This window comes from Accipiter gentilis, chromosome 22 (genome assembly GCF_929443795.1).
Source record: "Accipiter gentilis chromosome 22, bAccGen1.1, whole genome shotgun sequence".
Classification (NCBI taxonomy): domain Eukaryota; kingdom Metazoa; phylum Chordata; class Aves; order Accipitriformes; family Accipitridae; genus Astur; species Astur gentilis.
This window is the reverse complement of record NC_064901.1, coordinates 13,148,002-13,160,803: the sequence shown is the minus strand read 5'-3', so window position 1 is coordinate 13,160,803 and position 12,802 is coordinate 13,148,002. Positions and strand designations below refer to the sequence as shown.

General features: G+C 33.8%; 1 protein-coding gene across 1 annotated transcript in view; it reads right to left on the bottom strand.

Annotated features, from left to right (window-relative positions):
• Nucleotides 1-12,802, bottom strand: part of RYR3 (ryanodine receptor 3) — a 253,363-nt gene that overhangs the window by 30,810 nt on the left and 209,751 nt on the right. The window contains exons 71-81 of the mRNA XM_049825231.1: nucleotides 11,764-11,934; nucleotides 11,237-11,296; nucleotides 9,995-10,126; nucleotides 9,026-9,138; nucleotides 5,019-5,115; nucleotides 3,295-3,404; nucleotides 2,389-2,440; nucleotides 1,638-1,691; nucleotides 1,272-1,371; nucleotides 947-1,026; nucleotides 605-681 (exon numbers count right to left, since the gene is read on the bottom strand). Coding sequence (XP_049681188.1) covers nucleotides 605-681; nucleotides 947-1,026; nucleotides 1,272-1,371; nucleotides 1,638-1,691; nucleotides 2,389-2,440; nucleotides 3,295-3,404; nucleotides 5,019-5,115; nucleotides 9,026-9,138; nucleotides 9,995-10,126; nucleotides 11,237-11,296; nucleotides 11,764-11,934 — 1,046 coding nt within the window. The remainder of the gene's footprint in view (nucleotides 1-604; nucleotides 682-946; nucleotides 1,027-1,271; nucleotides 1,372-1,637; nucleotides 1,692-2,388; nucleotides 2,441-3,294; nucleotides 3,405-5,018; nucleotides 5,116-9,025; nucleotides 9,139-9,994; nucleotides 10,127-11,236; nucleotides 11,297-11,763; nucleotides 11,935-12,802) is intronic.

The window sequence follows — 12,802 nt, the reverse complement described above, 5'->3', positions numbered from 1 at the left end:
AACCCTTCTGTTGCTTTGAAAGGCTGAGAAAAGGAGGTTGCCTACTTTAAGAGTAAGCAGAAACACCAACAGTTTTCCACCTTCTTTATGTGAGTCCTTTACCTTCTAATTTGAACTTCTGGTTTATCAAGGAAATGGACTACTATAGTCTCACACATGCCATCTCTAATGAACCTAATACATACACAGAGGATTCAGATGAAGAGACAGATATTATGTAACTCGTTAAGAGATGTGCAGAAACTGCAAGCTTAATAAAGTCCACTGGCCTGTCTCTCCTTCAGTGATGACTTTTCTCCATCCTTAGAACCACCCAGACAGAAAACCTGAGGGATCTGGGACCAGTTAAAAAGCCATTACATTTTACTTTTCTGCCTCTCCAAACTAAGCCTTCAAAGGCATACACAGTCTTTGCTTTATTTTCTCCTTTGGAAGAATACTCTAAAAGATTAACAATGTTATTTCTCTGATCACAAAAATTTCCTACAGGAGTTCTACAATCTGTGACTCCTGTGATTTAAATGTAACAAATCCACCTGCACTGAACAATAAGCCAGAAACCTGAATAAAACTGAAACTGTAATAATATGAGTTCTGCTTTTACCTGCAGGACTGCATCAAGCCAGAGAGACTTTGAAAAAATCCAGCATCCTTTTTCTCCTTCAGGTAGTCTAGCATTTTCTAGAGGGTATACATTTTGGGGGGGGAAAAAAAAATCTGTATTAAAATTATATGGAATTAACAACCTCCTGAATGACCATTCCAAATGCAAATCACTGGTGAGCAATGGTATCATGGTTATTGTACCAAAGATACCCTGATCTTTCTTCACTGTTTAGCTTAAAATTAAATGCGCTAAAATAAAAACACAACACAACACTAAAATTCTCAAAATTACTTGCCCCCTTTATACAAACAAGACTCACGGTAGTTAGAAAAGCATTACCTGTTGAACTATGGTATTCCCACCATTTAGAATAGCAATACCAAGTTTCAGTGTTTCAACAACCATGGGTCCTGGATGACCTGTCAAAACAAGGGTATAGTAATTAAAACTTGCAATTATGAACTATTCAATCAGAAAAGCAGTCTGGAAATTTTACCTAGTATAGTTGTAATTGACATGTATATGGTATATAATGAGGCAAAATAAAAGCTGTATATGATATACATATCATAGGTGTAATGACATAATACACTATATATATGCATGGCATTACACATGATATGTATATCATGTGTACTTTTATTAATACTTCACAGAACATTACCTTTGCTTGCACTAATCATCTGAAGGACCATCTCAGCAGCTCCACGATCATGCAAGCGAGCTTGCTGATAGAGAGTTCTCTGTTTTTCCATTTCTTTCTCCTGGGTTTGGGAACAAAAATGAGAACAGAATACAGACTGTAACTGATTCAGGAAAACTAGGAAGATGAGAAATCCGAAACTGTTGAAGGCCATAATCCATGGGTTGTTTAATTCCAAAACTTCAGAACACACTCTCTTTCTTTTATATGAATGACCTAGTAAACCAGCTCAATATACACTGTGTTATTCTTTAATTTATTCTAGTGGACATATTTAAAATACTTGCACATTAGGAGATGAGAAAGAAATGTTATTTAAACTCTCACCTCAAATGTCTTTTCTTTTTCTTCTTCTTCCTCTTCTTCCTCCTCCTGACAGCTCTTTTTATGTTAGAAACAGAAGTCACAAGATTTTGCTTAGGAAACATAATGCCTATTTTTACTACAGTATTTCTACGAAAAACATCCAAAGAATTTTTTTCAAGCAATAATTAAAGGCATTAAGAAGACTTAAAATCCCTGTAATCGTAAATATTTGTGCTCATCCACACTAAGAATCTGATATTCCCTAACATACGAGTACTTCAGGGTATTCATCCAACTACATACATACCCTGTAACTGCAGACTATGTGTTCTTGTGTCATATGTCTATTTATATCCATAATATTTATCTTCAGAGTCAAACTCTCCTCATGTGTCAGCTGTAATCAATATATTGCAAAAACTGACTGTCAACTTATTTTTGACAGACTTCAAATATTAACTCCATAATAATTATCCAAAGAATAAAGATAACTAACATGTTAAGACTGCTCATGTGTTAATCCTGTACAAAACGAAGTGCCAAGTGATATCAACAGGATTGCACCTACTGGAATTTTATAATATTATTTTAATGTAGGAAATTTCTCATTTTATATATAACTCTGAACAGCATTTGCTTCACTGAAAACACAGAAATTACTAGTATCAAGCAGTCCATGTAAGAAACAGAAGGAAAATGTTTAAAAAGCATCTATAATTAAAGGGAAGTACCTGAGTGGAGTGAGGGATGGAGCTTGAAATTATATATTTACCTTTGCCATCATGGCGGAATAGGCAATATATAAAGGATCATCTTCTAGTTTGCTATAAAGAATGAAAAATATTTAAAATTATTTTATGATGTAGTAATAAAAAGATGTCATACTCCAACTAATATTTAAATACCATCTTTATTAAAGGGTATTTTATTAAAGCAGATACACATATCTACTTGAAATGCTACTACACTTGAAAATCATATTATAAATGTATTTTCTTATCTCAAACCAAGTTTCTGTAACTTTTTAATTAAACAACTTAGAGGTATATTTGGACACGCAACTTAGTCATGTTGGATAAGTAAGGATCACTGGCTGTTGCAAGGGCAGATAGGTATTATGGAGATCTAAGTGAGAGTAATTATAACTGTCAGATGGCAAGATTTTGTTAGTCATACAGAAAAAGTATATGAAACACTGGAGTACTCTACTCATACAAAATACATATTCTAATCAACAGTCTGAATTCCAAACAGAAACTGGCACTGAAAGAGATTCATGCTAATCATCAGTGGAACCTTTTCTGACATACTGAATAAAATGTAATGAATACCAACAACAAGAACACACATCTATTACCAGCAGAGAACAGGGGAGGGTACTCTGAATGAACCAGCACTTCTTGTAGACTTTATGTTTCTACGAGAATTCATGCTTGGTTATTTCTGTATTGGGTATTTACCAAGCTTCTAAAACGTCAAAAATAGTCAATATTTGTCTCAATATAAAGGTTATACTGAGTTTAAATACATGAAAACTTTAATGGAACTGAGACACAAAAAAAGTATTCACCACGCACAATAATGAACAGCAGTTGGGTTAAATCACTTCTGTAATGTTACTAGAAAACCAATTACTGTGTGCTTTTACTCAACATGCTTTTCAACACAGCTTTTTTACCTTCTCTCTGTGAGAGCACTGCGACTAAAATAGAGGATGATCTGATGAAGTGGATCAGGCTGTTTTTTCTCAGTCTCTTCCTCTTCCTCTTCCTCTTTTTTTGGAGGTGTCTGTCTCAAGATTTATATCAGAATATACAAATTAAGCTTCATGAGTAAGAAAAAAGCCGAGTAATTAAGCTTAGGAAAGGATTTCAGTAATTTTATTTTGTCCAGTTTGTATTAACTTCCAGTATTCATCATATTCAGCAGCTTACAGTATAACCTGCAACATTATGTGCCTGTATGACTCAGAAGGAGTTAAGAGTTATCTGATTGTTATTCATATTTGATAATAATATCAGTAGTTTCTCATTTGCAAGGTATTGAGAATGAGACAGTGAAAATCTTAGGGAAGCCTTATTCAGCAGAAATTATGTGTTTCCAGTGGACCAGAATCGAAAGAAAGTCCCAGGTCAACTATTTAGCAGGATAATTATTGGTAAATGGAACTAATTTTAATAATATCATCAGATATATCCTATTCACACTACTGTTGGCTACAATACTTTCATATATCATTTCTAGGTAATCTTGATTCAACAAATGTAAGGACTGCTCTTATTGTCAACTTCAAACATTTTTTGGCAGGTTGAAATATAACATACCCAGCACTGGCAAAAGAGTAGCGTATCACATTTACCTTACTTGTGTTATCACCCCTTTGTAGGGTTTGTAATTATTGTAGAATTATTGTAATTACAGTAATACTTGTAATTACAGAAGTTCAATTGACTTCTTGAGTAAATCTGAAAGAATTGTAATCACTGTTTTAATGGCCTCATTCCTTCCTTTAGAAAGGAGCAACAAGCTCAAACAAAGACTGTGACCACATAATTGTCCAGAGTATGAGAAGAATACATTAGCTGTAATTTTGAAAAATCATACAACCTTCTATACCAGTGGGTCTTTAAAAAGCACAACATAACTGCTTTTGCTAACTCTGAAGCACCTCCGGATACAGCTTCATGTGATCCATGAAGCTATATATTCATTTTCATGGTGTTTAGATACTATGGAGATAGGGCCCTTGGAAGTATTTTAGACAGAAGTATTTTAGACAAAAGTATTTTAGACAGACTGAGTACAGAGAGGGAAAAGAAAAAGCAGTAGGCTTTCTGAATCAATATTCAGTAACAAAATGCTGAAGTTAACCGATCACTTTTATCAAGTACAGATATAAACTAAATTTTTGCTGAATATGGCTGCATATATTTACTTTTCCTTACGATGTATCAACAAGAAAACAGCAAAATTAATTTGTATTAAAGCTGAAAATGTTAAAATTAAATATTATGCATCAACAAAAGATTTTAAAAAGGGGAAAAGGATCAATTGTGTCAAGCTTTAAAAAACCAGTAAATAAAATATAGGAACATAGGAATTACCATAATGACAAAAATAGTCTGACAGTTCATCTAATCCATTTCTCTTCCCAAGAATGAGTATCATATAGTTCGTCTGAAGGCACAAACCACCTTAAAGCACTTCAGTGTGCATCACAGGACGAATGGCTTTTTGACCACAGCAGAAAATGACCTTATGCCCTGAAGCATAAGGATTAATATTTTATAAGTTTATGCATATGCATACAGTACACAAAATTTAAATGTAGGTTATAATAGGTACATAAAATATACATTAAAGTGGGCACTGAAAAATATGCCCAATTATGTCAGTACTTACAGCCAAATCCTGAACTAGTTTCTCCTCAAATGAATATTCCTCTGTTTCTATCCAATAGTTCTGATAGCCATGGAGGAAGAGGTTAATAGAACGGTGCCTGGGGGGGTTGTGAGAGTGAGATCAAGAGGGGTAACGGAACATAGTATAACAGCTCAGGTGGTTAATGATTAGTAAGGATAAGTATTTGTACAATTCTGATCCTCTGATTGGTCAGTGAAACAAAATGCAAAACATAACTAACATTCAGTGACAAATCTGCATGTGGTTTTGAACATTCTTACTTTTATTTTTATACACCTATGTATACATTACTTTTTGTTTTGAAGGCTTTGGGAGTGCTAATACACATCATACATGAAAACGCAGGACTGGAACCTTAATGCAAGCATGGGAAAAATACACACTTAAACAGACTGAGAATGAGTGGGTGGGATTTACACCTACAAGATGTAAATCTAGTTTACTAGTTTTAGAACATTGAGACAGCAGAAGTTGGCTATCAACACCAAAATAATTATCAAGTGCTTTCCAGCATGTTATCTGCACACCATCATTGCCTTCTTCCACACAGGGAACCCAAACCTCAGCTTCTTTTCTTTCAGTTCCAAACCAGGGCTGTATTAATGTGTCCTCAAAGAAGCTGGATTAGAAATACACAAAACCTCCTCTAGAAAATGACTAATTTTAGAAAAAACTCTTAGGCTTATTAATTACTATTACTCGTTAATTTAACTTTCCACAGAAAATACAGCTCATGGCAATAAGACTACACATAATAATGGCCAAACCATTCCATCTTCACCTTACATTTGGGGGAAAATTTTGTTCCGAGATGCACTACATGAGGTTACAAAGGTTGTTCCACACAGCCGTTTCATTTACTTTTATCCTGCACCACTAACAGAAACTATACAAATGGGCTGTATATACTACGACTTGTTTAAATACTGTGCACATGAATTATTATTTCATAATGAATAGCTATTGAGCCAACCTTCTAGGCTCTCCTGCTGGCACTGGTGCCATTTTATTATCAAATTTCAAAAACTGACCAATCAGAATCCCCACTGAAAATTGTACAAATTCATGTTTTATGATAACATCAAATCATGGCTGGGAAGGAATAAGTGTGCGCATAAGCAAGAGGCTCTCCACAAGTTACATTACCGTTAACTTGAGTATAAGCCTGTCATACTGAGTTTTTTCATGTACTTTTTCCAGCCAAACACGTTGAAAGGTGCTCAGGAAGAAATTGCTAATTTTGTGTCTGAAGAAAAGCATATAGGTTTTCATTGAAGAAAGGCACAAGTTAAATTCAATAAAGTAGTCAGAAAGAATGTATTCGTAAACTGTGTATGAAAAATTGCCATGTACAACTTCGCTGTATCTATGTGCATATACAGATGACAGACAATAAGACAGACTTTTTTTACAAATTAATTTCCTTAAAACATCAGACAAATACACACATCTCTGAGAAAACATTTATCACAATGTACATTTGTTAAACATAGAACATGAAGAATTAGTATTTCCTAACAAGGAAAAACCTTGAAAAATAAAAATATTTTAAAACACAACTATTTCTTTTCTATCTCCAGGCACTTCTCAGAAAAGGGAATACTTGGAATATTTATGGTAGAAGTTATTTTTGTATGATTTAACAAACACCTGTACATCAACAGACATTTCAATTTGTGAAATACCTTACTGGAATTCCTAAAAACTGATACATATAAGAATGTATTTTGAAGAAAATTAGAATAAAATCCGAGATTAACATTGGATTATATTGAAAGCCACCTAAATCTCCAGAAAATTTTCAAAGGAGTGAGCTCATTATTCACTGAAGATATTAATCTTTTCTAGGATAAATGAAAGGGTACCACCATAATGTTTGCTTACTGCACTTTAAATTAATTGTTTCTAACATCAAATTTAGAACTAACACTCCCAATATAAAGCACCAACTAAAATGAGGAAATATACAAGACTGAAACTTGCACTTGAAACTCTGGTTCAAGGGGATTTACATAGCTCCTAGAATTAATCATTGCCATTTGAAATAATCTCCCTAGGGTTCAGAGATCTTAACAACTCAATCAATTTAACTGATGGAGATAGTTATAGGTGCATAATAGTGTGATAGCCTTATTTTCCTGTCAGGATCCTATGATTTATCTAGAAAAAAATATGTGTCTGTAAACTAACGAATTTTAAAACTTTGTTCTGCACCTATCAATTGAGCAGTATACCTAGAAGTCCCTGCTCATTGCAGGGGGTTGGACTAGATGACCTTTAAACATCCCTTCCAACCCAAACCATTCTATGATTTTATGATTCTAAGTCCAAAGTGTTCTTTCACTCTTGCCTGTTTTGAAATGCAGACACCACAATTAATTGGATAAAATAGTTTTATGACAGTTCAGTTTTAGAATCAGCAAGACAAAATAACTGGACAGATTTGCCTCACATCCATATTTAAATTAGGAGTAAACTCCACCACAAAATCTACCATAAAGTTTGAGAAGAACCTCAATCTTTTTAACATAGAAAAGTTTTTAATGAAAACTACAGATAAGGTAAATGTTCTACTTCAATGAGTATTATTCCAAATTTTCTTGAAAATGAAAATACAGATTCATAACCCATTTTTCCCCTTGGCAAGTGTTCCATCAATCTCAAAAATAATAAATAAAAATAGGGGGTTTTTTAAAGGCAAAAATAAGATGAACCATTTTTATCACTTCGCTGCTCATATATATTCCAAACATTTTAAGAATTTATAAATCCAGAATATGGTTGTAAAAAAAAAAAAAAAAAAGAGCTCACAAAAATATCGTACTGAAATGGGTGCTCTTCATACCACTTCCTCTTGTTTTTCCAAACACAATTCTTGAAGATGAAATGGATGATACTAGCCAGTTTGTCCTTATGTTGTACTTAAACCTTTTCATTTCTCTGGTTCTTTAAAGATTGCCTGGTGGTGGTGTGACAACTTAGAGACGTTATTATAGTCTAGAACTACTACTTTTTGTAAAGGAAGGATGTGTGCTTTTTACAGTATAGCTGGCTTTTTATTTGTCTTGTGCAAACCCAATATTCCTTCATTATGTTAGTGGCACAGCTACAGAGCTTTAGCTGACATCAAAAGCATGTAGATTGCTTTAACCAAGGCATTTAAAAATGCAATGCGACTCTTCTGTTAAATAATTTGCAAACAAACTTTGAACAAAAATATTAAACACGAAAGGTGAAAAAGTGCAGAAGAAGGTGAGAAGCAAATTTAAAGATGTACTGTAGGCTGTATCTGAATAAAAAGCAGATTTGTTGAGAAGGAACAGGGTAAAGGACATGACCCCAATGCCATGTGGACTTAACATTGTGTTTAATGCAGCAGATGGATCCAGGCACAGAATGCACTTTGTCTTGGACTTTGTGGTATCTACATTCAACCAGAGTAAGAAACAGAGCAACACAAGTGCAAAATATCATTCTGCACTGCTCTGCCCCAATAGCCGCTTTAATGCATGTAACTTTATGATGTAGTAGCTAAAGATTGCGTCAGACAAGCTAGAGAGCACGAAGCGTTCATGCAATAGGAAAGGAATAGCCATACAAAGTTAAAAAAAGAAAAAAGAATACAAACAGGAGAATAAAGAGTAAGAAGAGCAACCAATCAGAGGCAAAAAAGGGACAGAAACAGCAACATCTTAACAATTTTCACAGATAACTTGAAGAACTATACAGAGTAACAGCTGACAAAAATGAAGCATTTTAGTTTTGAAGCAGTGTAATTCCTATGGTCTTTTCCCCCTCTGGTTATTTGTCATGAGACAAGTATTTTGCTACTGTGAGGAATTAGCTGATAACTAGCAAACTCTTTTGTCTCTGAAATAAAATTACAGAGGCCTAACAATCAACAAACTTGTAGGTATACACACAAGCAATATTTGCATTCAGAAGCAAACAAAAGTTATGGAAACATACACCTTTAATCCACTTACCTTGGCAGGTTGTATAATGGTGCCATTCTGAAACAAGCAACAACAGCCCTTTTGCGTTGTTTTGACAGGAGTTTGTGCCAAACAGCTTTCTTTGATCTCAGTGGTTGTTCAACCTATGAGAAAATATCTTCTAGTACATACAGTGGAAACTTTTCAACTTTCATTCAAAATTTTCTTTTTAGCTAGTGGTTAATGTAGTTAGCAAATTCGAAAATGTTACAAACTCTCCCCATCATCTGAAAAGCATCTTCTATTGGGGTTTTATTTTGTTTTTTGTTTTAAAATTATTCAGAAAAAATACTGGGGGCCTTCTATATAGTACCTCTCAGTTTATGCAGAAAAGCTTAAGATGCCAGAGTATCTCATGCGTGGGACTGCTTGGTAAAATTCCAAAATGATTATTTTGCCTGTTTCTAACTATGCATATTCAGTTTTTCATGTGAACTAATTTCTGTGCTATATCACTTGTGAATTAAATGGATTAACGTTATGTGGGAAGAGTACAAATGCCTTTTTGTATTTAAATTGTATAATTTCAATGAACAGACAACAGATTCAAAAGTTGTTACAGCATCCCCAGGTGCAGAAACAGGAGACAGGCTAAAACCAGTATATTAAAATACGTGCACATGCAAACATCTCTTCCTGAAATTACACAGTTTTCAGCTACTGAATGGTGATGATTTAGAAACTATACTACTTACAACTGTTCACAAAGTTTTGCAGAGGCAAATACATCCTCAGTTTTCCCCGAAGCTAAACTGAGGCACTTCAACAGATTGCATTAAAGACCTTGTATATATACACATCTGTATGTGTGTGTGTGTGTGCGCACATGCGTGCACGCGCAAAAATGATTTTTATCTGGAAACTTTAATAATGACACTCACTGAAGTCAAAATAATCTCTACAAGGAAAAATACTCATGCTACTATAAAACAAATGCAGTATAGACATTTAACTTTTTACCTGTTCCAGATGATACAGAGCAGCTGATATCCTCTGCACACGTTCCACATTTCTCTCAGGATCAGTAGGTTCATCACTCTTCAAAATGTCTTTGTACAGATTTAACTGCCATTTCACAGCTGGATCATCAGACTAAAAACCAACATATTTCGTATGTAAGCTGCTGAATGAAGATATTAAATTTGACTACCACCACTATTATTCTCATAGTATAATAAAGAATGTTATAGATACTCCCACTTCATCTGTCCCCTTTCAATCAAAATTAACATCTGCTAGCTGCTCAGAAAAATGGCATTGGATTCTGTATACTGTTGGGTAACTGAACTCAATTCTTAAGCAAGGTTCTGTATTTTTATTTCATGAAACCGAATAAAGCATCCTGGGACTTCTGTATCCCATTTAACTGCAGTAAAAACAAGGAAGCGCATTTAGTAATGGATTGACTTTAACTCCTTGCAGCATTTCTGTACTGACAGCAGAAAGCTGTTTTATGGAGTCAATAAAAGACAGCTGGAATTTCAGTAGGTGAAGAGTTACAGCCAAAGGTTTTGGGTTTTTTGCAAGATAGAAATAGAAAAAACACATCAGAATTACTTAGTGTGTCCAATTTAAATGTAAGCACAAATTTATAGCAAGCAGACAATCATCTCCCATGACAGATAAATGAGTTACTCCTATTATCTTCAAAGACTGTAGGCAATGATCTAAATTATTTATTATTTACACAGTGATGACAACTCCATTTTGGTATGATCTTTGATGGTGTATTCAGCATATAAGTAGTAGGAACATAAATGTGCTTGTAAAACTCTTAAGTTGACACAAGCTTTTCTTATTTTATGATAGTAACTTTAAAATGCATATATCCTTAGAAATACTATTTAATCATCAGTGCAAGTTAAGTTCAAGAAGAAAAGCTGAAATACTATAGTTTTGATTTGATTTTCTTCTTGGATCAAGTTGATTCTAAGTAATTATAGCTTTAAACTATAAATATCTCAATTCTTTACACTTATCCCATTCTATAGGACTTCCTGAAACTTTAAAACACCAGCCAAAGCTACAAATAAACAATTATTGTCATGAAAAAATAATGAAGAAAAATGTTAAGTGGCAATTTTTCTAATAGCTTTTCACATTCTTGTTTTTGTTTATGTGTCACAATAAACAAAACAATTGTGACTTCTGTGTTTTAAGACTGCACATCAGCATCTTTAAGACAGATTTTTTTTATATTACCTTTTCCTGCAAATGTAAGTTGTTACGTAAATGTTCTTTGACTTCATCATCAGTGTCCCTCTGCAGAAAGGTAGAAGTATTTTTCAGTTGAGATTATGACTCATCTCATAAGAATATGTACAACATAGAACAGCTTTTATTTTAATATTGAAACTTAACCTCTTTTTTTTCAAAGTACGTAAGTTACCAGAAGGGCATGGGACAAAGGCTTTCTTTAATTTTGACCACAAAACAAGGATTAAACTTGAAGGGAATTAAAGCTAACTAATGGTATTTCAGTATTTGGTCCAAATGAATATGCACATGTAAAAATGTACATTGTATACAAATGGAAAATGACATGGAAATAATGGCAGCTGTCTATACACACCACTTTTTTCTTGTGAAAGCACAGTTAGCAGCTATAACTGCTTACAGTACATTGATATATTTAATTATATTGACTGCTTAGATATCTATGCCTCAAAGTTCAGTTTATAAAGTTCTGCTTATTTTGCATTAAAAACTACTACAAAGTATACACTTACATGGCTGTATCTAGTCTTAGCCAAAGAGATGAGCTCTTGATCTCCAGGAGTACACATATTCAAACCAATAGGAAGCATCTTTTTAAGTGCAGCTACAATCAAGGATGTTTGTATGGAGTACAAATCCCCTCTACGTTTTGATTTCTTTCTCTCTTGATCTTGTCCTCCAGACTATAATGAAAAAAATAGAAAAGTAAACGACTGTAATTCTCTGATCACACACTTTTCCAACACACTTTTCCCCTAATGGTCCAAGGAAACTATATTCCTGATGTAGTACAATGAATTAAAAATGCTACATTAGAGAAGGGTGTACAGTCTTGAGTGGGAAATGTAAAAGAATACTTTCGGTGTGCACCAGTGCAGAAACTGCAATACCAGTAATATTTTTAAGAGCAGTAACATACTTTTGTGTGCATTCATACATATGAATCTAACTATATATTCTGGATCTTACCTCTCAAATCAGAGACAACCCTAAAATTAAAAGCTGAGTCAGTCTCAGAGGACACTATTAGTTCTCAGTGTTACAAAGTCATGATGTTACATTTTTGTTAGAAACTTACATAAAGATAGTTTTCCAGGGTCTGAATGAATCAATATCATCTGATTTGCCTCAAATGAAAAATACCAGTATCTAAAAGGCTTTGATTCAAAGCAATAAAACACCAATGAATTAGTGCCTCTGGGAAAAGCACTGCCCTTTGGCTTTGGCTTATATAAGTAACTCTGGGATGAAAAATTAAGTCTTTTGCATCTCTGGAGACCATGAGTAATAGGAAAAGGAAAACAAAAGAGACAGAGAAGTAAACAGCACAAAAGAATAACACCTGCCCTATCTTCTTACAGCAAACACTGTACAACAATATTTCACACACAACTTTTCATTTATGAGACAGTGAACCAAAATCTTTAGAACAAACCCATATATTTAATGAACATATGGTAAACAACAACAACATAAAAATAGCCCAGTTCTGAATTCTGTACCTAGATTAAACTCCTACTACACTCAAGGGGAGTTTTGCCTAAGATAAGA